The sequence below is a fragment of the Elgaria multicarinata genome, chromosome 5, assembly GCF_023053635.1.
Source record: "Elgaria multicarinata webbii isolate HBS135686 ecotype San Diego chromosome 5, rElgMul1.1.pri, whole genome shotgun sequence".
In the NCBI taxonomy this organism is placed as follows: domain Eukaryota; kingdom Metazoa; phylum Chordata; class Lepidosauria; order Squamata; family Anguidae; genus Elgaria; species Elgaria multicarinata.
Genome location: NC_086175.1, coordinates 6,597,532 through 6,623,598, shown reverse-complemented (window position 1 = coordinate 6,623,598; position 26,067 = coordinate 6,597,532). Strand labels below are relative to the sequence as shown.

Sequence of the window (26,067 nt, the reverse complement as noted above, 5' to 3'; positions counted from 1 at the left end):
GAGGAAGGATGTCGTGCCCGCCATTTTAAAATTATTATTGTTGAAGATGAGCGCACGAGTGCTCCATCAAAAAGATTAGGGTTGTTTTTTTTTTGTTAAAGATCCCACTCCCCCCCCTTGATGGGACGGAGCTCTTGAAAAGCTCCATGCCTGGTTCCTGTCTCTTCGCGTTTACTCACGAGGAACTGGGATGGCTGCCCACACGTGCAGTCTCGGGACGATCCCGAGACTGCGGGAAAAACCGGGGTAAAAGCCATCCCAGTTATCCCGGGGAAAGGGAGGGAACATCCCTCCCTGCGCACGGGATCCCCTGTGCGTCATTTGGAGGCACAGGGATGATCCCTGGGATAAGGCATGGTGTAGACATACCCTAAGACAATATTTTGTTTGAAAAAAAGGCAAATGCCTAAATTCGTCATTGTTAAAACACATTAACACCCCATGCCCCCACATAACATGCTTTAAAATAGATTTTCAAAACCAAAGTGCTTTATCAGATTAGATTCCCCTGGAAGTTAGAAGTGGAAAGTAACAACTCTTCTCAAACCACAGCTTCTAAATCAACATTTTATGCTTTATTGGAAGTTGAGAAGTGCAATAGTTAAATATACTGACATTTTACAATTTTCCTTCCCGCCCGTCAAGAACATGCACAGGAACATATGCATACTACTATACAGGTCATATGCAAAAAAAGTATGAGAAATTGCTTTTAAATTTTGCTCTTGGGGACTGATTCCCCCCTGCATGAAACTGAATTATCGTGAACAGAGTTTGACTTCAAGGTATTCAGCTCCAAGGCAATTTTCAGAACTTACATAAACAGCATCAATCAGCCAATTTCTGAAGAGCTGTATAGATGCAAATCTTATTCATGTAGCATCAAAAATAAAATTAAAAAACCCTATCCAAACTTGTTCAATTCATCCTTTTAAATTCACTCTGTACAACTTAACGAGTAGTTACAGTTCCTATTTTACAAAGTAATTACACTAAATACACAAATATACATTAAGCAAATAAACCTTCATTTTTAGGATCCTATGTCACATCAACGTGTCACCTACCTGCTCTCTTCCTAGAAATACTTTTGCACCCATCCTTGGCTACAGAAAACAATGAGCACATATCTGCATTTTAAGATTTCAGGCATTGAAAGCCAACAATTACTTCCCTCCATATTTCCTAAGGTCCTTTTTCATCAGTCGTTGATTTGGCTTCTTGGTGGAATGCTGGAGAATGGGTCTTCATTCCCACCACCCCAGCCGATTTCTTCATATTTCCATGCTTAAAAGCACTTGCATTAATTGCGACAATGTATGGGAGGACGATCTTAAGGAAAAAAGCTTCAGGCACACCGATCCATGTGTCTTAGCAGCCACCTGCACAAGCTGCTCGAGTCCCCAGTGCATTTGTGCAATTTCCCTGAACATTTGTGAGACCCTCCCCCCAACTGAAGAAGATAAAAGAGAAACCCTCAACCACCTCACTCCTGATGAACAGCTTAATACTGGAAAAGCAAACATCCTGTGACTATTGGACGCAGGGCACAGAAGAGTCTTCCCGACTGGGTGGCAGCATGCAGTGATGGAGCGGGCGATGCTGGGTTCCCGGCAGTCCTGCCTCGGCAGAGTCCAGAGTACTTATGCCCAAGGCGTTGCAGGCTACGCTGAAGGCCCTGAGCCTTGTGGCGCTGGCTGTGGAGGCTGCTGAGTGGTCCCTTGTGGCTGGGAGGAAGGAGGCGAAGGACTCGTCTGCAGCTGTGCTTGGAACTGAGCCAGCTGCTCCGGACTGGCCAGGGTCTTCAGAAGGTTGTTTTCCTGCTCCAGTTGGTTGTTCTTCTCAATTAGCTCTTTGATCTGCTCCTTGAGGACCTCCACTTCCTCTCTTACAGCATACATCAAATGGCTCTTTACAAGATCCTGAAAAGGATAAAGAATGTCAAGATTCCAGAAAGGGGCAAAGCAGCAATGGCAAGCAGTTCTAGAATGAGTCTGAAACAACTGGGCATGTTTAGCCTGGAGAAGAGAAGATTGAGGGGAGACATCATAGCACTCTTCAAATCCTTGAAAAGTGCAGGACACGGAATAACGGGCTCAAATTACAGGAAGCCAGATTCCAGCTGGATATCAGGAAAAACTTCCTGACTGTTAGAGCAGTACAACAATGGAATCAGTTTCCTTGGGAGGTTGTGGGCTCTCCCACACTAGAGGCCTTCAAGAGGCAGCTGGACAACCATCTGTCAGGGATGCTTTAGGGTAGATTCTTGCATTGAGCAGGGGGTTGGACTCGATGGCCTTATAGGCCCTTTTCAATTCTACTATTCTATGATTCTATGACACAACTCGACACTGCTTGTGATTTTCAGAGACATTCCATCAGCTGAGTCCCTGGACATGTATACACTGTGTTCCCCCCCCCCTTCCACAACCTCAAAGGGGAGGTCTTTTTTCATTTTTAAAATATTCTTAAACTTTTCGGTTTGCACAATTCTAGTGTCACATAGTTCAGGCAAAGCAATCAGTATTGCAAGGCTTACAGGATATAGTCTAGTCTAGTCCTTGGAACTTCATGATGCCTGTCCTGTTTAGGTTTAGTGACATAACCAATATATAGAGATAGATAGATAGATAGATAGATTTAAAGGAAGATCACAGTAGGGTCTTGTGTGTACACAAGTGGCATTAGCAGGGCCGAGCCAGCGAGTACAAGAGGAGTTAAGCATCTCTTTCTCCTGCTCTCTGAATGACCTCATAAGCGCCCCTCACCTCCACATCATCCCTGTTATGTTGGCAAACGTGGGGTCGGAACCACAAACCTGCCAAGGAAATGCCAAGCATTGCAACTGCCCCAGCCAGATGGATCAGGGGCCTCAGTGCAACTCTGAATGGGTTGAACACAACTGTCCCCTATGAAAAGGGGCTCACCGGCCTGACAGATCATTCACACACGCAAGGTAAGCAGCAGGAATATACACGCAAGAGAAGGGGCAAGGGCATGGAAGGATACAATTTACATTCCCCGCTGCTGCATTTTAAAAAGCAACGGATGGATACAAAAGAAGCAAGGTTTAAGGTGTGTCTTATTGCACTTCTGTTGGGAAAATGTAGCCGACCTTTCCAGTTACATTGTTCATATCGGTCAAAAACTGGCACGTGTTTTCACCCAGTCTGATTTCTCCTTCCCCCAATGGTAACTGCTTCTGGGCTTGGCAGAGCACCCCCTCCCCCTTCTTGTCCGTGGGGCCAACCCAGCACCTCTTGGGAGATATGCTCAGAAGGGATGCACATAAGCCCCGCAAGCACTGTGCTTGCTCCCACACACACACACACACACACACCCCCGGGGCCGGGCACAAAGCTCTGCAACATTAATAGGCCCATCATCCCCGCAATACTCCTTGCCTGCCTGGTCTGCCCCCCCCCCCCCGAGCACCGGCTGCAGCTAGTTGGTTCTTGGAGGGCAAGGCTGGCTGCCGCATTTCCCTCCCCACCAACCCTTGGTGACGTCAGGCCCGCCAGAGCAGGCCGCCTCGAAGGAGAGGCTCAGCCAATCAGCGGGCTGGGCTATTTATAGCCGGGAGTTATAGTTCAGAGTTTGCCTAGCAACAGAGGAGGAGGAGGAGGAGAGGGAGAAGATGAGGATCCCGTGAGAACAGCTCCACGCAGTTCTCCAGCAACAAAAGCGCAAAGGCAAAGCGGAAACTGAGCGGGGGGGGGGGAGGGGGGGATAACTTGTTTTTTTGAGGGAAGGGGGGGGACACAAGAAAAGTCAAATGCTTTTCATCAAAATCGAGCCCGATCCTCACTCCACCTACTTTGGGGGGGGGGGGGGGGAAGGGGAGAGGAAGGGAAGGGAAGGATGCCATCCCTGGACAAGAGCGAAGACTCCTCATTCTCTCAACACTGAGCCGAGAAGAGTCAATGCACTTTCCCAATCCGCCTCCCTGCCCAAAGTGCCTGCAGGATTAAATGGAGGGTCAGGAGCCGGAGCGCCATCCTCGCGTCCGTGTGAGGAAAGGGGGGGGGGGGGTTGCGTGTGTGCGTGTGTAAGCGCGGGCGAGTGTCGCCTTCACGCGCTTCGCCTTTGCTAAAACCCGGCAGCTCTCTGAAATAACGCAGGAATAGGGGAAAGGCGCTGCTGCTGCAGCCCTGCCCTCCCCCCCTCCCCGCCACATTCCCGGGACCGGGAGGTGCACCTACCATGGCTTGCTCGATCTTGTTGTCTATCGCTACGACGCTCGCACCGGAGGAGCTGCAAGACACAAACGGGGGTGGGGGGAGAGGAGGGGGGAGAGAGAGACGACGTTAGCGGGCGCCGAGAGGGGAAACGCGGGCGGGGGCACCCGAGCACCGAAGGCAGCCGCAACACACACGAACAGGCGAGAGCCCCCCCCTCTCCCTCCCCCAAATAAGCCAGGAAGATGGCAGCGGAATTACATAATGCGGGCAGCCGCAGCGGCAGTGCCGGGATGTCAAACCAGAGCGCCCTGCCCGCCCGCCGGACAATAGCACCCACCCCCCGGCACTACTGCGACACCGGGGGTGGGGTGGGGTGGGGGGAGGAAGCGATGCGGGCCCCCCGCAAATCCCAGCCAGCGCCTCGGGCAAGGGGCGCCCTGGACTATTTACCTACTGTCGAGCCTGAGGGCAGAGCTGTCGGTGCCCAGCAGAGATGACAAGAAGGAAATGGAGAAGTGCCTGAGCTGGTAGACTCCTAGATCCATTGCCACCTGCCTCCTACACCATTGGGCAGTCATGCAACGGCGGAAAAGGGGGAGAAAAGCGGAAAGGCAGCGGGACCCTCGGCCAGGCTGGGGTGCCCCGCGGTTGCGCCAGAGGGAAGCGGGCGGGCAGGGCTGGTGGATCGGGCGGCAGGATGGACGGCGAAGGAGCCCGGGGAGACGGAGGAGATGCTGATGCCGCTGCGCAAAATCCGCCGCCGCCTGCCCGTCGCCGGTGACCAGCGCTCCCCTGCCTGCTCCGCCGACCGAAAACCTGGCGGGGGCTCCAGCCTTCTTGCATAATACATGCAAAAAGAGCAGCGCCCATTGGTCGCTGGCCGCTCGGACACGCCCCCTTGCCTGCTTGCCTCAGCAGCCCCGCTGGAACCATCAAAAGCCAGTTTGGGCAGGAGCCAAACCGGTGCGTAAAAACGTCAGCGCGAAAAACGCAGTCCGCGAAGGGAAGGGGGCCCTCGGCACTGCCACACGCGCACACGCACCCCTCTTCCCCACAAAAGAAAAGAAAAGCGGGGAGCACAACCGCCCCCCCCCGGCTCACCCCCGACCCCAAAGGGGCACATTTCCAAGGATGCTGGGGGGGCGGCAGAAGGCAAAACGAAACACACGCCCCAACTTTTGGACGTTGGGAATGAAACCCGGGGTGGGGGAGAGGCGGCGGCTCTCTTGACGCGCCGATAGGAGCCCTGGCCCCCGACCAGGGGCTTTCGCCACACCAAGATCGCCACCTAGGGGCCTATAAAAGGTGATGCTCTAGAGGGGGGGGGACATTTCTAAGGGACACAGCCAGGGCCTCCCCCGCCCCCAAGGAATCTGGCTGCTACTGCTTTTATAGGAGACCTATATTTTTACTTTGTCTCCTTCAGCTTCTATATTATTATTATTATTATTATTATTATTATTATTATTATTATTATTATTATTATTCACTGCCCTTTAGAGACCAAAATAGATTTACATGGAACAAGATGCTACCTGAGGCATAGCAGTTTAAAAAAAAAAAAAAAAAAACCACTGAAATTGCATAAAACTCTGCTGTGAAAAGGGGCTATTTTTACTTCGCAGGAAAAGCTGCCAACTGCCAAAGAGAGGCAAACAGTACACTCAATCTCTCCTCCTTTCCTTCACCCAGCAGCCCAAGCTGGAAAAAGGCTGGGAGGAGGGGGGAGGTCTCTAGCCAGGCAGCCCCAGGCAGCCCCTCCTCTTCCTCAAAGTTCTTCCCCTTCTGGGGGTGGGACAGCAGGGAAGCGGCTGTTCCTCCCTCCTCTCCGGGCACCACAGCAGGGAGGATGAGGGCCAGGAGCGCTGCCTCTGCCTGCTCACTGGTCTTCTCTTTCGGGGCAGTGCAACACACAGGCTGGGCCATTCTCCTCTCACTCACACCTATTCCCACACCTCACACTTCCAAGTGACCTGGTGGTGGAGATGGGGCTCACCTAGCTCAACTGTCTAAATCACTCGGTGCGAGTGAGCAGGCCAAGGTGGCAACGGCTCTTTTACAGAGCAGCCACGTTTTGCTCACTTGCTCCTTCCGGACGGCTAGGCCAAATTCTTCCTGCTGAATCAGCCAAATATGTGGGTACGAAAGCAGAGCATGGCGGAGGGCAAGAACAGACGAGCGATCAGAGGGAGCAGCAACCATCCTTCCGGTCTGGAGAGATTTTGAGATGCGACTTCAAGGCGTTGCTGCTTCCTCTCACACTCCCCTCTCTCTGGACATGCTTCTGGGGGAGGGTGAGTGTGCAAACTAGAGGAGACCGCAACTGCCCCTGCATTTCTGCTCTCCCTGTAAGAGCACTACCACAGATGGTGCTGCTTAGAGAGAGCTCACTCACCCGCTGGGCAATGCAGCCTGCAAGCCTGGTCACCGAAGGAGCAACCACCTCGCCCTCACTTGCTCACCAGAATTCTTCCTCTGGGCAGCACGGTGGTGGGGATTTTGCCCAGCAAACCAAATCTCCCAGGCACAGAGAGTTTGGGAAAGAGGGGTGAGCAGCACTGGCGGCGCTTTGTAGGAGCACCCTCTGTCTCCACTTAACTGTTCAGCCTCTCTTTCTCCAAGCTTTGGGCAAGTGAGGGTTGCAGCTGTCTGCTTGCTTACCTGTGCTCTGCAGTTCTCTACCACCTTGCTCATCACCTCTCTTTTATGTATTTATTTATTCATTTATTTAATTTTATTACATTTATATACCGCCTCCCAGCCGAAGCTCTCTGGGCGGTTTACAACAATTAAAAATAGTAGACATTAAAAGTATACAAAAAATTTAAAAAACATAAAAACAGTATAAAAACAACAACAGTATTCATTTAAAACAACAATTCTGGGGTCCATTAAAACAAACTTAACGTTATTAAATGCTGTTAAAATGCCTGGGAGAAGAGAAAGGTCTTGATCTGGCGCCGAAAAGATAACAACGTTGGCGCCAGGCGAGCCTTATCGGGAAGATCATTCCACAGTCGGGGGGCCACCACCGAGAAGGCCCTCTCCCTTGTTGCCATCCTCCGAGCTTCCTTCGGAGTAGGCACTCGGAGGAGGACCTTAGATGTTGAGCGCAGTGTACAGGTAGGTTCATGTCGGGAGAGGCGTTCCATCAGGTATTGTGGTCCCAAGCCATGTAGGGCTTTATAGGTTAAAACTAGCACCTTGAATTGTGCTCAGAAACATATAGGCAGCCAATGCAAGCGGGCCAGAATCGGTGTTATATGCTCAAATCTTCCTGTTCCAGCTATCAATCTGGCCGCCGCATTTTGCACAAGCTGCAGTTTCCGGACCGTCTTCAAAGGCTGCCCCATGTAGAGGGCGTTGCAGTAATCTAATTTGGAAGTTACCAAAGTATGGACAACTGAAGCTAGGTTATCCCTGTCCAGATAGGGGCGTAGCTGGGCCACCAACCGAAGTTGGTAGAAGGCACTCCGTGCCACCGAGGCCACCTGTGCCTCAAGTGACAAAGATGGTTCTAGGAGAACCCCCAAGCTACGAACCTGCTCCTTCAGGGGGAGTGCAACCCCATCCAGAACCGGTTGAACACCCCCCATCCGATCAGAGGAACCACCCACCAGCATCATCTCAGTCTTGTCTGGATTGAGCTTCAGTTTATTAGCCCTCATCCAGTCCATTGTCGCAGCCAAGCACCGGTTCAGCACATCCACAGCCACACCTGATGAAGTTGAAAAGGAGCAGTAGAGCTGCGTCGTCAGCGTACTGATGACAGCGCACTCCAAAACTCTGGATGACCGCACCCAACAGTTTCATGTACATGTTAAACAGCATGGGGAACAAGACCGATCCCTGTGGAACTCCATACTGAAGAGTCCACGGGGCCGAGCAATGTCCCCCAAGCACCACCTTCTGGAGCCGTCCTGCTAAGTAGGAGCGGAACCACTGCAATGCAGTGCCCCCCATTCCCAGCTCAGCCAGACATTCCAGAAGGATACCATGGTTGATGGTATCGAAAGCTGCTGAGAGATCAAGGAGAATCAACAGAGCTACACTCCCCCTGTCTTTCTCCCGACATAGGTCATCATACAGGGCGACCAAGGCTGTTTCCGTGCCAAAACCAGGCCTGAAACCCGACTGAAATGGATCCAGATAATCAGTCTCATCCAAAAGTGTCTGGAGCTGTCCTGCCACCACCCGCTCAAGGACCTTGCCCAGGAATGGAACATTTGCTACCAGCCTGTAGTTACTAAGATTTTCCGGGTCCAAGGAAGTTTTCTTCAGGAGTGGTCTCACTACTGCCTCTTTCAGACGGTCTGGGACCACTCCCTCTCATAGAGAGGCATTAATCACCTCCTTGGCCCAGCTGGCTGTTCCATCCCTACTAGCTTTTATTAGCCAAGAGGGGCAAGGATCCAGAGCAGAGGTGGTCGCGCGGACCTTTTGGTTATGCAGAAGGGACTGGGCTTAGCAGGGACGTCCAGAGGGAGCAAAAAGTCAGTGACCTGCTTACCCTTGATGTGGATGAGAGGAAGGGGGAAAGCAAAAGATGCCTGGTCCTGGGAGGAACAGTTGCCCCCTTTGCCTGCACACTTCTTGTCTCTCTGTGGGTGGTGTGTAGGATTGGGGCTTGTTGGGCCCAATCCCTACCACCATGTCACTTGGAAGGAAAGCAAGGTGAGCGAACGGGGCAGCTGCTCCTTCAGAGGCAGCCCGTTATACTCACCTTCCCCAACCTGGTGCTGTCTTGCAACTGCCAGTATTTCTAGCCAGCATGATGGATAACAGGGATTGCTGGGAGTAGCAGTCCAGCACATCTGGAGGACACCAGATCAGGGGAGGCTATTCTATGATGCACTGCCCACATCATGGGCCCAATCTGCATGTCACTGTGCCCGGGTGAGCAAGAGAGAGACAAGACAGGATTAGCACTTGCTTAATCTTGCTCGCACACTTGACTGCTCGACCCCCAAAGTAGCAAAGCTCAGGGTCTGAAACAGACCTGGGGTCTTTCTTACCCCTCTTCTTTTCCAGCCTCTGCTGAAGGGGCAAGAGGAGGGCCGTTGACTGGATTTACTGTCTAATTACCTCTCCTCACCCAACTGACTTGAAAACAAAAGCAGCCATTTTAAACATCCTTTTCGAAAGAAATGTTCAATGTCATGTGTAATTTATTTATTTAAAATATTTCTCAACCTTCTTTCAGGAGTGTGGTCTTTCTAAGGTGGCTTCCAATACAGAAACAGTAAATTCAGTATCGGATTAGAAACACACCTTAAATTTAAACAATTTTAAAATGTCAATTAAAATATAATTATGAATAACCAATGGCAGCAAATAACATAAAACATCAATTAAAAATCAGAGAAAACAAGTTCATTTTAAAGCACTCTTAAAAATAGCCACAGATGAAGACAGCCATGCATCTTCTCAGGAGGAAATTCCATAGGGTAGGGGACACCACTTAAGAAGATCCTATCTGCCTAGTGCTCATCAAACTTAGGATCTTAATTATCAGGTTTCACAAGATATCTTTTCATACACTGGATAATTCCAACAAGGTGAAGTCCTAGTAAAACCAGTGTGAACCCAAGATCCGATTCCTTAGTCCAGGAGTGGGTAGAAGTTAGATCTCCAGATGTTTGGGACTTCAACTCCCATAAGCTCCTGCTGGTATGGCCAATGATTAGGAATGTTGGGAACTGAAGTCCAAAAGACTACCTTCTGCCCACCCGTGACTTAGGTTACCACTCCCAGGCATACCATCCACTCCTGGCAGAAGTGACATTTTGCTGGGAATTACATTTACTCCCCCCACAGATCTCCGACCACAAAACCCTAGACCAACCTTCCCCAACCTGATGCCCTCCAGATGTTTTGGACTATAACTCCCAGAATTCTTGCCCATTAGCCATGCTGGCTGGGCTGATGGGAGTTAAAGTCCAAAATATCTGGAAGGCACCAGGTTGGGGAAGGATGCCCCAGACAAAGCAGCTACAAGTTTTAAAAAGAAAAAAAATATATCCACTAGCCTAGCTTTTCGCAACTTATATGTGTGCATCTGTCTTCTTGTAAGTTTAGCGTTCGGGGCTATACTTTGCTCAGCTGCACATAGAGAAGATTTCAGAGAGAGTGAGAGACTGATTCTCAACTCCCCACACAGTGTACAATAAAATAACTAATATTTCATCAAGCCCTTTCCTCAGAGGTCCAGGGTGCTTCCAGGGGAGAGCTCCCTAGTTCTACTAAACAAAAGATACTGTGTAAAGAGACTCCATCTTTTCTTCCTTAACTGTTTTTCTGTGGAAAGAAATGATGGAGGAAGCGCTGAGAAAGCACGAGAGGGTTACAAGCTGATGACGATATACTCTGGACTCTCCATGAAATGCTTTGAATGAGGCTGGACAATTGTCTCACTATGTTCTTCTGCAAATTCTCTCCCTTTACTGTGGCGGTGAGTCCACAGTGCTTTAGTCCCTGCAGGCTACGGGGCGAGAGTTTCAGAAAATAAGCTGCCAGACCTAAGGTTGATACTCCCCCTAGCTGCCTGTGATGGCCCCAGTCCAGATCAGGGCCCACACATTTTCTTGTGAGAAAAACACGAGCAGCTGTATGCTACATATTTATCACATTGTGCAGTGTGACCCTGAACCATCACATCACACACCTAAGCTCATTTTCATTTCCTCAGTCTCTCAATATAAATTTATCGCATCTATATGCACAGCACCACGGCTTACAGTGATGCGTGGGACCAAACAGCCAATTCCCCCCACAACCATATTTCATGTATTCTTAAAGAGGCTGAGTTGAAAAGAAATTCAAGGAGGAGGGAGGAGTAAATGGCAAAACAAATATGCCACAAATTGAGAGTTTCTTCTACACTTACTACAATAAATCTTCAGCCTTCTATAGATTAGGGATATTTCTGCTTTTAATAGTTGCTTAAGTTATTTATCTCAACTGCAAAAATAACAGTATTCTATAAATTGCACTGCAGAGGCATGTCTGCCATCCAGATAAGGAGAATTTGAAATGTTGTCCTCTCTCAGTCTAACCATTCTCAATAGACCTTATCCTATCTGATTAGCCAAGTGTGTGAACTCCCTTCCACAACGTGGTCTTCCTGAGACTTTTTCTGGGTATTTTACAATCAGTTTTAACACAATTTACAAAGAAAAAGGCAAACAAGCATTCAGACCAAAGTCACCACCCAGGTAATGTGTTGCTAGCACAGAAATAGAGCATACCTAGAGAAAGCCAAGGAATAATTGAATTACATTTAATTTCCAGTACTAGAAGCCCATCATCATCCTCTTAAGGATCTTATTTTAGCTTCCCTGTTCCACTCTTCTTGAGGCCTGTACTACTTACTACCATAAAGGCGTAGCTAATACAACTTGTCTGCAAGGAAAATTGCACAGAGTGAACCCAACCAGAGCCATTCTTTGCCTAGTGGTGGTCACTGAGCACTCCAAATGAAGGCATAAATTCAAAACCATTCCTCTCCTCCCCATTTTGAAAAAGCAAAGAGTAACCATATATTCATAAATTAAATGTGCACAGCATTTCTAACAGAATAATTTGATCAGGCCAGACTATATATTCAACTGCTGCCTCATCTTTGAAATCTTTACAACTGACATAATAAAGCATTCTTTCTAAACAAGAGGGAGAGAATCTTGCTTTTTAACTTTGCTGTTTTAAATCTATATTTTACATCTGTATTAATCTCTGCATTGCTGCTCGGTTTTATCCTGGTTGTGCTTTTATATTATACTTTTATACTCTGTTTTTATACTGTTGTTATAAATAAATAAATAGATCGTTCATTTGCTCATTTGTCTTTGTGATGATTGGGTTGAACCCAGGCAGAATGAAGAGAATATCAGATTGTCTAGTCCATATACTCCCATATTCTAATATTATAGTGCAACTTGTTCTGTCTACTCTGAAGTAAGTATCAGTTTTCATAAACCTTATAAAGGGTGCCTTTTATAGTGCTGTCACCCTGCCTCTTATTCACAAAATGTTATGGTGCATCCAGATGGTTGTCTTTCAGTCATAACCTCTTTTTCGTTCCTGTAGAAAATTAAGGGAAAAAAGGTGGAATTGCTACATAATGGGCCAGTTCACACAATCAAATAAGCCACAGTGGCTTGTTTAAATCAGCGTGGCTTGTTGTGTCATCCAATTATTATTATTATTATTATTTATTTATATAGCACCATCAATGTACATGGTGCTGTACAGAGTAAAACAGTAAATAGCAAGACCCTGCCGCATAGGCTTACAATCTAATAAAATCATAGTAAAACAATAAGGAGGGGAAGAGAATGCCAACAGGTACAGGGTAGGGTAAGCAGGCACAGGGTAGGGTAAAACTAACAGTAGAGAGTAACAGTAGAAGTCTGCACAACATCAAGTTTTAAAAGCTTTAGGAAAAAGAAAAGTTTTTAGTTGAGCTTTAAAAGCTGCGGTTGAACTTGTAGTTCTCAAATGTTCTGGAAGAGCGTTCCAGGCGTAAGGGGCAGCAGACGAAAATGGACGAAGCCGAGCAAGGGAAGTAGAGGCCCTTGGGCAGGCGAGAAGCATGGCATCAGAGGAGCGAAGAGCACGAGCGGGGCAATAGTGTGAGATGAGAGAGGAGAGATAGGAAGGAGCTAGACCGTGAAAAGCTTTGAAGGTCAACAGGAGAAGTTTATATTGGATTCTGAAGTGAATTGGAAGCCTATGAAGAGATTTCAGAAGCGGAGTAACATGGTCAGAGCGGCGAGCCAAGAAGATGATCTTTGCGGCAGAGTGGTGAACAGAAACCAACGGACTGATGTGAGAAGAAGGAAGGCCAGAGAGAACCTGGCCAGCATGGCTTGTTTCAGGGGCAAACAACCCTCAAATAATCCAAGCCATGCCTAGCTAAGTAATTAGGCAAATAGAGCACAGCTTGCACTAGCACATGCTGGCGATTTAAACAAGGCACTGTGGCGTGTTATGATTGTGTGAACCAGGTCAATACCTTCTGAGTGCTAGCAGTACCCTTCCATGTCATGTGAATCTGGTGTGTGCGTTTTATTAGCGTGGTTAAGAAGCCACCCAGAATGTAGGGGCTGTTATAAACCACACAGACTTATTTTCCCCTCCGTGATTATGTGAACAGGCTCATTGTTGTCAATTACCCAGAGATCTTCAGCTACTGGGTCGTACAGAAATGTAATAAATAAAAAAATGTTAAGAATGAAAAAAACAATGTAAATTATTTTCTCTTTAGTTGAAAATTAACATAGTTTAATATTCAGATTTGCACTATTACTTAGGAAATATCAAGTGGCATGAATGGAAAACTTGATTTCAATCATGATTGAAAATCAGTTATTTTCTTGCTGAATTAAATCATTACTTCAATGACTGATTTATATTACCTTGATTTAGTCAATCTATCCTGCCGTAAACTCACTAAAGGCCCTTAGAAAAGCCACCATCAATCAGTCCCCATGCTGCAGTTTGGGAATAATATTGCAGGAAGTTAATAATATTACTGACATAACATAATGTGAAGTGCTTTGAATACTTAAAAATGCATTTTATAAATGCTAAGCATTATTGTTATTGCAAAACTAGAGACAATGAAGTCATTATGAGCAAATTGAAAATCAGGCATGGATACACAAAAGTAGCAGACAGAAATCCTAATCTTTTATGTATGTTATGAGAATGTTACACTAAAAACATTATGAAGGAGACACTTGAGAAAGGTCACTGAGGTGACATTAAATGACATGCATAAAAGAACCCAAATAAAGTAATTAACCAGTTTGATCAACAGCAATGGAGCAGTTGTGGTTGTAAGAGTATTCTTATATGCCATTTTTCAGTGGCTTTCAGGCCCAAAACAGCTCACAAACCTCAGTAAAAACTCACTTTAAAAACAAATGCCACACCTTGAATAGCTCCTTCAGAGTTCTAGCTGGTTCTGACTGAAACCTGGAGCGGATTCACCGTCCCACTGACATTGGAGCCACCAGCCTCCACTGGGGTTTCTCATGAATAAGGTAAATTTATCTCATGGAGTTGACACAATAAAGCAATGGCATAAGGTCTTTTACCACGCTGAAGTAGCAAGTGTGGGAAACTGGGCATAACATATCCGAAGTTTGTAAAATATAATCTGTCCCAAGTTTCTCTCCTCTGCTCCATATACAAAAAGCACAATTCCACGAGCAATGATATGTCAGTAGCATTATTTGATGACGAATGCGTCCAAATCACACTTTGCATATCAACTGCTGGTATAAGAAGCTCTGACAAAACAATTGCTTACATATATACTGTTCGCTCATATACCATCAATAAAGTTATGTTCTCCCCTTCTGAACTGCATATAGGGACAAAGAGAAGCCCTTCATACATGTCCAAATACTGGTGGAAAAGGAGAAGTATTAGTGGGTATATGTGCTTCCTTGATTGATTTTGAGTATGGGTCATTGGGTCAAAAGCATGCTTCAAAGTAATACATGAGAAGAGTTGCGCCTGCAGCCTTCCAAATGTTTTGGACTGCTTGACCAAACACTCTAGTGCTTAGTACAAACCATTAGAACTGCTGTAATGTACCTTTGCATCTCTTCTCAGTTGAACTGATTCCTGTTTAAAACAGAGTCAAATCACTTGTGGCTACGTTGTAGGCAACCAAATGCCAATGTCTCCCCTTTGAGCACAACAGGTAGTCCGAAGATTTTACTTCTCCTGACCCCCGAAATGTAGGGAATCCCACTTTGCATTTCTTAGAAGCAGAGATTTAACATAACTTATCCCCCATTTTTTTCTAATCCCAAATTGCATGTATCAAGATTTCAGAAGATATGGAAAGATGAGGGATTAAGTTAAGTTACCCTGCTCTTCTTTGATAACAATAAAAAGTAAAGTGAGGCAAGAAAGAGGAAGACAATCTCTCTCTCTCTCTCTCTCTCTCTCTCTCTCTCTCTCTCTCTCTCTCTCTCTCTCACTCACTCACTCACTCACACACACACACACACACACACACACACACACACACACACACAGAGAGAGAGAGAGAGAGAGAGAGAGAGAGAGAGAGAGAGAGAATGAACATTGGCATAGGCCTGTAGCCACAAGTGACTTTGCCAGTATTTGGTCATGTATGTAGGGCTTCTTTTCATCCCTAGACACAATGCAGAAGTTAGCCAACTTTCTATGTTGCCTGAGCTTTGTGTCACTTGAAAGCACCGGATACTTCAAGGGAAAAAGCTTGATCTATAAATATTTTCAAACTGTGAACCTGGAAGAGGACAACTCCATCTAGAACTGGTTGAACACCTTTGCCTCCTTTTGTAGATGAAGCACCTACTAAGAGTACCTTTGCCTTGTCAGGATTCATGAATCACACTTTGTTGTTGTTCATTCGTTCAGTCGCTTCCGAATCTTCGTGACTTCATGGACCAGCCCATGCCAGAGCTTTCTGTCGGTCACACTTCTGTAAGTCACTTCTGTAAGTCACACTTACTCCTACCCAAAAAAATGCTTACATTTTTTCTGTAGGTGTTATTTTATCAAGTTGGGCAAAATGCTTGCAAGCATAACGTTGTGAATGATTAAACAAACATTTTCATGATCCTGAAAGTTGTATGAACCTATTACATAATGGTAAGGATAACAAATAATTCTCTGAAATCCTCATATGCAGTGGAATAACACTTCCCCAAATTATATTGCAGTCACATAAGTAGCACACAAAATGAGATCAAGAATTAAAGAATATGAATACTGTTTCTATTTCAGAGGTGTACGGAGAAACAGAAGGAAATCTAATATACACACACACACACTGTCTGCATAGTAGAAGACCCTCATTCCTAGACTGGTAACATACATAGCTTAGGGGATGTTACTGCAGCTGATCCACCTGTGTTGCAGCAAAACTGTTTGGAAGATATAGAGCAGGCAAGGACAACAATGGAAGTTAAAGCAAGGAGCAGAGTATATCCCAGCTGGCTGTACAGAGTAGGTGCCGCCTGGATATCTTGACCTTAGGTTTTCAGCCACTTGGGAGGAGGAAATTCTTAATCTCTGAAGGAGGTTTTGACCTAACAAATTATTGTCTGCTATATATAGAATCATAGTATAGTAGAGTTAGAAGGGGCCTACAAGACCATTGAGTCCAACCCTCTACTCAATGAGAACATGTCACAGGGAAATGTAATGAAACTTGTTTTTATCTGTATGCAACCCAAATGAAATGTTTTATATTACAACCTTAACTAATTCCGAACATATCACTTTTAAACTTTCTGAACAGTTGAAATCATCCCTCCTACACTCTTAGTTCCTAAACGTTTCCAAATAAACTTCAAGCTCACATTCTCCATCAGTTTAGTGTGTTTATTCTAGTCTTGATTCTATGCTTTTTGCATGGGATATTTCCCATTCCTAGAACTGGTTTCTCTCTCTATTCATCATGTCACCTCTCTCTCTTCCAAAACATTCCAGAACCACCGGGGCCCATCTTTTTCCTACAGGACTGCATACCACACAATGCATCTTCTACCCCAGCCCTGCTAGCCCTATAAATTCCATTATTCTCTTTCTATGTAAAGCATCTAGCACACAGTTGGAACTAAATGAACTAACAAGTCGCAGCAGCTGCTAAATTTTTCAGATTTGAAGGCCAGAAAATAATTTTATGCATCCTCTATAAATCTGGTCTATCTCACTAAGCTCTGAATTCAACTGGTGCTGGTCTGTCAACTGCCACTTGTCTGTTCAGCTGGGGCAACTAGCAATGGCCTCCAGGCACAACACCCAAGTTATGATGGCCAGTTGTGTGTACAGCTCAGTTCCCCTGCTCAGGCTGTACTTGCTAGTTTCTTGTACCTTAGGTGTAGCTTTTAAAGCAGGATGAAGTCAGAGCTGTGTTCACAGACTAACATGGAGGCAGCAGGACATGAGGCAGAGAGGGTTCCTGAACTAATCTTTCCATTGCAGCAGGAAAACCATCATAGGGACCAAGTTAGATCCTGCCCAGTTTCCCACCACTGCAGGACAATTGATCTCTGTTGCTGCCTCGCCTGTGCTTCTAGGTCAACATGAATTGGAGAATCAGCCACTGAGCAATGCAAATATACACTGAGCAGCACTAATGAGGATGACTCTCCCAGCTCCACACCCTCTCTTTGGGCTGTAAGGGCTAGAACAGAGGGAGAAGAGCAGAGGTGTGGACTGGGGGAGCAGAGCTCTGGCAGGCAGAGTAGCGGGTGGATGGCTCACTTCAATTTTTACTGATTGGAAGGCTTTGCAAAAGGCCCTATCGCACCAATACAGCAGCCTTCAAGAAACTTGAATAGTGGACTGTGCTTACACATAGTCTATACACGGTAGCACAAATGCGAAGGTTAAAAAAGTTAAATAGACTCCAGTTTGTGCAAGCTGAAAACTGCAGAGATAGGTGAGATTCAAAAACAGGGTAAGTGATCTGCACAAGTCCATCTACAAGGGTAGTGGGCAAAGCTGAGATTTGGACCACGACTGTCTCAGATTCAGCTCTATTACCTGACTTTTTCTGGTTCATAAAACCGTTTACTATAAGCTTAAATATACAGATTAAGTACAGCACCCTATAAATGATGCAGGGTGTGTGGATGGATAGATCGATCGATAGATAACATCCATATACAGCTTGTTAAACAAAATGGCACGAACCGACAAAGATATCTAACCTGGATCACTTTAAAACTTAACCATCCCCCCGAAGAATCTAAAATTCAACACACCATTTTACAATTACCTCTTAAGATGCTGCTCCAAATCCAAAAAAACTTTCATGACTACTCCGTGGAAAACTTGTCCCTGGAGAACTGTTGGTTACATCAATCTCAGTGTTGTGCCTATCAATCAGTTACTGCACAACCAGACATCAAAAGAAACATGTAATAATTCTCAGCGTGAATATGTGTAGCATTAGCAGTAGTCATATAAATTGTCCTTCCTGAGTAATGCAGTGCTTTAAGGGATCTTAAACGCAGGTAAAGATCAGGCAGATGCTGCTATTCAAAGATTGCCGGGTCTAATACTGGCTGGTTATGGTCAACAACACAAGGGCAAGCAATGACGTCACAGAGCTTGAGATCACGTGCTGCCATGTTACATAAAGCATCAAGAGAGATTAAAATCTTCCTGATCAGGATTTCATCTCTCGGCAGTTACATCCAGCATCTTTCTGAAGTATGCATTTTATCCTCCAAGTCTGATGAGTCATTCTCTGCTCTCTTCAGCATAAAATATACATGGTAATTGTTCATGCTTGCTTTATTTCACAGGAAAAGGTTTTCAGTGGACTGATCTTTCAGCAGAGTGTTTGAGGTCTTGATGCTGGTGTCTCTCTCTCTCTCTCTCTCTCTCTCTCTCTGTGTGTGTGTGTGTGTGTGTGTGTGTGCATTTTAGAGGTCATTGCAGCTCTTCTGACCTTATCTCGCATTTACCCATTCCTCCCTGCACCCTCAGTCACAACAAGCTGGCAGAAAAAAAATATGAGAGGGGGAAAACAGGAAGCTGGGCTACCTATTATGCATTATAAGGATAGAGAAAGCGGTATCTCCTTCCAGTAAAAGAAACTGACACCAATTCCAACCCAAGAGCTGGCGTCCCTGTTTCTCAAAGTTCTAATTAACTGAAGGGCAACCAACTAGAAAACCTACAGAAGCCCCTCCGCCCCATCAGCCTTTAGTGTCTGGTGATTAAGGACCACAACCTTAAAGCTGATTCAAGAGCTTTGGTTGGGAAGTGAGGTAGCAATTTAAGACAAGAGGAAGAGGAAGAGGAAGAGGTTGTTTCAGACATACTTCTTCACGTAGCATCAGCACAATGAAAGTAAACCAAGATGGCACTAATGCCTCCTAAGGTATTTATTTCATTTAAAGGTATTTATTTCAACATTGCCATCCTTTTGACATTAAGGCTTAGTTGTTTTTAAGGTTGACTAATCGCTTTTGACTAACCAATTAATCCATTAATTAAGCTACTGCAGTTATAGGTAGAGATGCGACAGTTTGAGATTATTTCATGCCAAGCTAACAGTTTTTCTCCATGAAATAATGCAGACCCTTGGAGAATTGTTAGGAAAATGATCTACAGACACACCAGGCAGTATCAACGAAAGCCACGACTAGCGCAATGGGTGGCCAGCGTTCCAAAACCAACCTGACGTGAGAAGAAATACTTGTTTCTGGAAGAGGGCAGGTAAGCAGAGGTTGCAGAAGGAAGGTCCGCTGACCAGTCCCAATCCAGAAACAAGTACTTCACCTTGTTTCCAGGGCTGATTTTAGAACCTTAACAGATCAAGCAGGACCACACCAGCAGTATTGCAAGCAGCAGCCAATGATGCAGAGCAGGCAAATTCCCAACACAATGACTGTACATCACATTTTGTGTTACTAAATATTACTGGGGGGGGGGGGGGGAAGGAGGTGGAGCTGTTGGGTCGTGGCTTTCAGCAGCAATTACATGTCACCCACAGTATGTTCGATCCAGTGTCAGCACTGAAGCGCCTCTCTCACTCCCTTCAGAGAAGGAAAGTAAATGTAAAGATTACCGATTTCTACCTGAAATTTCTTAGGAGGCATTAGTGCCATCTGAAAGCTACAATTTAACATCCAAAGATTGTGACAACAGATCATTAAAATTGTGACAGTTTTTAAAAATAAAAGTCAAAGTTGTTATCTCTGGCATACTGAATAGGCTGACTCTTGTCCTGCAACTTTTTGAGACCTTCAAAATTCACAAAGTGCCCTTCTGGATCCAGGCTTAGACACGCATAGTGTAGACCCACTGAAATCAGTGAGACTTAAGAGATTCATAGAGTCTACCGCAGAACTGTTGTTGTTTAAAATGGTTACTGTTTTATACTGTTGTTTTTATATTTCTGATGGTTTTAAATTTTGTATACTTTTTAAATGTTCACTGTTTTTAACTTTTGTAAACCGCCCAGAGAACTTCAGCTATGGGGCGGTAAATAAATAAATAAATAAATAAATAAATACTCTAAGTATAACTCAGTCTGGATCCAACCCATTCTCTACAAGGTAAGATCAACCCAACGCATCATCCAGTGTTTCCAGAGTTACCACCCAGGGTTCCAGGAAGCTCAAGCAGGCATGAATGCCACAGCCCTCCTTGAGCAGCAGACGTTCAGGGGTGCCCCTGCCCCTGAACCCAGAGGTCCCATTTAACTATTTTGGCTAATGGCATTTGTTAATAACGATGCTGATTCACTCAATTTATGAGTCAGTTTATAGTCAGAAGTCTCGGGGTGACAAACATAATAAAAACAAAAACCAATAAAACTAAAACCAATGATAAAACATATTAAAAGAATTCAAAAGCAGCAACAATAATTCAGAAATACCCTTCTCTATTAATTTATCTAATCTACATTTTAAGTTGTATAAGCCAGTGGTACTGCTGTATTTTATGAGAGCTGATTTCAATGAAAAAATTAATGCACTGTGTGAAGTACTCTCTAATGTTCCACATTCACACAGTAATGAAAAGAAGCAAGATTCCCTCTAGACATTCCATACCAGGAACTCCCTTCCCCTCAAGACTCAATATCAAAGCATTTTCATTTAGCCAGGATTTCTGCAGTGGCTGTTAACCTGGCACAGGTGTTTTTCGCTTAATGGTAACTCTACCAATACTGAGCGTTCCTCTCTCTGCACATCAATCATCTCTTTCATTCCTCCTTGATAGAGGAGAGTTCTTCTCAGGACTGCTGGCCCTCAACTACTGGCCAAGGACAAGCAGCATGCCCTGCAGCTTTCATGTGGTCTGAAAAGCTTAGTTACATTGCACAGGAATGTTTCATATTGCACAAAAACTCAAGGGCTAAAATACACAGTCTTTGCTATGGAACTGGGCACAGCTCTATCCAGCCAGTGCTCATTTGGGTTAATCCTAATGAACTTGAGGACGTGGCTCCTTCCAAGTCACCACCACAGATGGTACTGGTGGGGTGTTAAATATACCAAGGAAAAACAACAACAGTAATAACAACGATACAATTTGCACAATCTCACAGGCATTGAATTGTGGGGGGGCGGGCGCAGGGGGCAAGGAGAGAAAATGAGTCACTGCTGTACAGATAAATGTAAAGGCAGGAACTGCAAATGGCCTTAATTCACATTCCTGATCCTCTCCCAGGCCTTTATTATTTTATTTCATTTGCCAGTCATGCACACCCTCTGTCACCACATCACAACTCCTTGCCCTAATGTGATAAATTCTTCAAACATTCAGACATCTCTTTTATGAAAAGAGCAGGTAAGAGAGCAGTTTTTACTGAAAGACAACAGGCACATACACCCCTATCAAGTTCATTTGAATTAAATCGGTGGAGATTATGAACAGTGCTGTGTCTATTTGCAAGCGCTCAAAGGGCAGAGCACGGATATTATTATGAATATTATGAAAGCAAAGGTGTCAAGAACAGCAGTACATCTGCAGATAGAAGCAATGCTGAAAAGGCAAGGGTAGAAATAAGTGATATGAAGTACAAAGACCAATTACTGACTGGGCATGTTTAGCCTGGAGAAGAGAAGATTGAGGGGAGACATGATAGCACTCTTCAAATACTTAAAAGGTTGTCACACAGAGGAGGGCCAGGATCTCTTCTCGATCCTCCCAGAGTGCAGGACACGGAATAATGGACTCAAGCTAAAGGAAGCCAGATTCCAGCTGGACATCAGGAATAGGGTGACCATATGAAAAGGAGGACAGGGCTCCTGTATCCTTAACAGTTGCATAGAAAAGAGAATTTCAGCAGGTGTCATTTGTATATATGGAGAACCTGGGGAAATTCCCTCTTCATCACAACAGTTAAAGGTGCAAGAGCTACTAGAGTGACCAGATTTAAAAGAAGGCAGGGCACCTGCAGCTTTAACTGGTGTGAGATACAAAGATACAAGAGCCCTGTCCTCCTTTTCATATGGTCACCCTAATCAGGAAAAACTTCCTGACTGTTAGAGCAGTACGACAATGAAATCAGTTACCTAGGGAGGTTGTGGGCTCTCCCACACTAGAGGCCTTCAAGAGGCAGCTGGACAACCATCTGTCAGGGATGCTTTAGGGTGGATTCCTGCATTGAGCAGGGGGTTGGACTCGATGGCCTTGTAGGCCCCTTCCAACTCTTCTGTTCTATGATTCTATGATTCTAAGGGCCGAACCAGACATTACATGGAAGGCTCCCAAATGGATCTCCAAACTTCTTTTTCTCCATTTAAAAGCAGCTGTGAAGCGGGGGGCATCTGAACTGTGGCTACAGTACTGGGAGAAGGGAGGCAAAAGTCTTGCATCATTTCCCTTGTTCAGCTCCCCTGCCAATGCTACTAGTCACAAAGGGGGTGGGGGGAGATTACATTAGGCATATCTCACCTACCTTTTTTACCCTCCACAGCTTTGGGGATAAAGCTATTTTAATCAGGGAAAGAGTGCAAGATGAAAGGGTTTACTATCCTCTTTCCCCAGTGCCACATCTCAGATCCAAACCATCCATCTCCCCTGAAGTTGCTGCTTCTAATGCAAAGAAAGGGATGGCTGGAGATTTGATCACAGTAATTTGGCACTGAACTAAGAATCAGGAAGTCCCAGGTTCAAATATCAGCTCTGTCATTAGAGGACCTTAGACGAGCCATACTTCCTCATCTTCACTCTCCCCACCCCCAGAGTTCCAGTTGCAAATATGAGATAATACTAACCTACCTTACAGGGCTGTTGTAAGGATCACAACAGGACAAGGTATGTGGAGCACTTTGAACAACTGAAAGTGCTATACGGCTACTGGGTAAAACATCCTTCCCACAGTTACCTTTCTTTCCTTCTCCCAGTTACTTGGTTCACATGATCGAACAGCCCACCATGGATTATTTCAGCCAACAGACCATGGGCTAGCGAAAGGTTGTTTACCCCTCACATAACTCACAGTCCCCGGGTTCACAGGACACGACAAGCTGCAGCTGGGCACTGAATCTTCAAAAATAGCCACCTGCATGTGCCGCAGCTCTTCATGGGTTAAATCAGTGGTTCCCAAAGTGGGCGGTATTGCCCCCTTGGGGGTGGTGGGATTGCATAGGGGGGCGTTAAGAAGCAAAGGGAGGGCAGGGGGGCACTCGAGGTGGTCTCTCCAGAAGGTCCTAAAACCCAGGGACCGAGCAGGAAAGAGCGGCAAATTCAGCTGCTCTCCCCACACCGCTCCTGCTGAGGAAGGACTTTCTCACTCACGCAGCCGCTCTCTCCTCCTATCTCAAGCCCACAGCGGCCCCACCAGAAGTAGGGGGTGGGGGAAGCGCCCACAGGAGGCAGCAGAGCAGGAAACAGCGGCGAATTCAGCTGCTCTGCCCCCCACTCTTCCCCTGCCTAGGAGGGCCCAGGGCTTCTTTCCTGCTGGAGCCACCGCCGCCTGCTCGCTCCCTCGGCCAGAGTTGCTCCCTCCTACAAGCTGCCCCGGCAGACCTCTCGCGATAGTTGCTGCACAAGGCGGGAGCAGCAGCCATGTGGCGGAGAGGAAGGAGCACGTGGAGGACGGCGGGTGGCAGAGCAGCTGCCAAGAACAGCAAGTCAGCCGGCAGGCTGGGTGGGGAGCAGGACTGCTTGTGCTGCTGCAAGGTATCACCAGGCTCCCTTCCCCTGTCAGGAGTTGCAGACTGGGGCCATCTCCCCTCTGAGCTGCTGCCCTCCTGTTGTAATCAGCCCAGCAGCTATTGTGAGGCTTGAGGGGAGGGGGGGTTGGGGAAAGAGAGAGAGAGAGAGAGAGAGAGAGAGAGAGAGAGAGAGAGAGAGAGAGAGAGAGAGAGATACTGTGTGTCTCTGTGTGTGCTCCCACCCACCCCAAAAAACTGGACTAAAACAGGATTGGGAGAGAAAAGAAAAGGGGGAGGGAGAGAGAATTGCAATTCCCCAGGTCCTTCCTGGCTAAAGAAGATTCAGCAGCACCTTTTTCCAGAATTCTTGCTGAACCATTCCTATCTGCCCTTGCTTATTTCAGGGTGTCCAACCCCCTTTTTTCAAGCGTTCTTTTGGTAAACATGGTACGCGTGTATCTTGTGTCACCATAAAAACAGAGCTGCAACACAATCCTAAGTATGTCTACTCAGAAGTAAGCCCCACTGAGATCAATAGAACTTACTCTGAGGTAAATGTGCACAGGATTCAAGCCTGAAAACGAAGAGAGGGTGAAGAAAAGACAGGAGAAAATGAATTGTAGAAATAGAATAGCAAGGTAACTGTGGGATATTTAACCATATTGAAAGACAATAAGTACAGTAAAATTAGTGCCTCTCTACTTCAGTCCCAGCCAGATTTTCCATAGGAAAACTCTGTACCAGGTGGCAGATAATTATTTTAAAATTTTAATTAAAATACATTATCCTTTCCTATAACAAAATGGTGCTTACTCCTAAGTAAGTGTGTTCCACTGAAGGAGGAAATCCTATTTGATTCCTGTATTCATGCTAGTGTGACATGATAAGTTAAAGGCACAATTTTATGCATGTTTAGACCGAAAAAAGTCCTTCAACTCCTAGAATCCCCTCTAAATGGGAAGCACCCGCCCCAGGCTTTGCGAGAGAGGGAGGGAGGGAGGGAAAAGAGAGCTAACACCTCTGTTTGCAGCCAGCATGGCAGGGCACACCAATTGGATTTTGAATAAAGTATTCAATTAATTGTTACTGTTTTGAATTTTATTATTATCTTCCTTGGTGGGTCGTTGAAAACCACTATTCTGAATAATGATTTTTATAGTGTAGGGTAGGGGGGCGCTGGGCATGAGTTTGTGGAACCAAGGGGGCGGTGACCTGAAAAAGTTTGGGAACCACTGGGTTAAATAAACCACGCTGGGGAGTTCGATCATGCAAACCAAGCCAAGAGTCATTGATAATTTCCCCCAAAGTAATCATTCTATGTTCAAACATGGGCAGCACAGCAAAAATCATTCCTTTTTATTATTCCTTTTAATTATTACTAAATTATTATATTAATGGGGCACACTGATTTCATTTCAACGCCAAGTAAAAACACGGCTTTTTAACAAAGCCTTTAATAGTTAAATTCACTAAGATGGCACTTTGTTTTAACTGTTTTAATTGTTTTTACTGCTTTTAAAGTATATATTGTTTTAACTTGGTTCATGGTTTAATTTGTTTTTAGCTGGGTATATTTATTGTTTTATACTGTATGCTTTTATCTGTATACCGCCCTGAGATCTTAATGATATAGGGCGGGATACAAAAGTTTTAAATAAATAAATATTCCTTGATGAATGTTCTAAGTCTTCAAATACAGATTTGAACACTTTTAGTTTTGCCCTAAGACCAGGTACAATTTCAGGTACAATTTCTTGCTAGTATTAGCGTAAGATTCTGGAAGATAGGTTAGTGGTTAGTGTGAGAAGGCAAGATTATTATTTATAATAAATACTTTCATACTTTTGCTGATTCCTGTGTGTTCATGCAATTCTTGTGTAGGTCAACAAATCAGTAAAAACTCTCCCTCCCCCAGTTTTTAACTGATGAAACATTTGTACTGCTTTGAAAAGACAAGCCTCCAGCTACAACTGAAAGTGTTTGAAGTACCCCCATTTCTTTTCTCCTCCTGTCAGCTTCCTATGCTCAGCACCAAGACACGCTTCTCTCTCTTTTTGTTCTGAAACATTCTGACTGTTATAAATTGTGACAGGTTGCACACAGATGAATTACCACTGTGAGCACATACTGATGTCTGATACAGACAGATCTTAGCTCCAATGGTAGAAAAACAACTAGATTTTAGACATGGTGGAACTAGGAAACTTATAGAATTTAATGTAGTTGCCTCAGTGGCAGGCAGTCCTAAA

At 45.5% G+C, this 26,067-nt stretch overlaps 1 protein-coding gene across 6 annotated transcripts in view; it reads right to left on the bottom strand.

Moving 5' to 3' along the window:
* Window positions 1–553: 553 nt before the first annotated feature.
* TSC22D1 (TSC22 domain family member 1) overlaps window positions 554–26,067 on the bottom strand; it is a 74,932-nt gene continuing 49,418 nt past the window's right edge. For 2 of the 6 annotated variants that reach the window (XM_063125936.1, XM_063125937.1), the window contains 2 exons: window positions 4,203–4,254; window positions 554–1,922 (listed from right to left, as the gene is read on the bottom strand). In XM_063125936.1, coding sequence (XP_062982006.1) covers window positions 1,665–1,922; window positions 4,203–4,254 — 310 coding nt within the window. In that variant the 3' untranslated portion in view covers window positions 554–1,664. Of the gene's footprint in view, window positions 1,923–4,201; window positions 4,255–4,631; window positions 4,981–17,973; window positions 18,103–26,067 lie in introns of those variants that run through there. The other 4 variants (XM_063125940.1, XM_063125939.1, XM_063125941.1 and 1 more) reach the window with 4 other exon arrangements.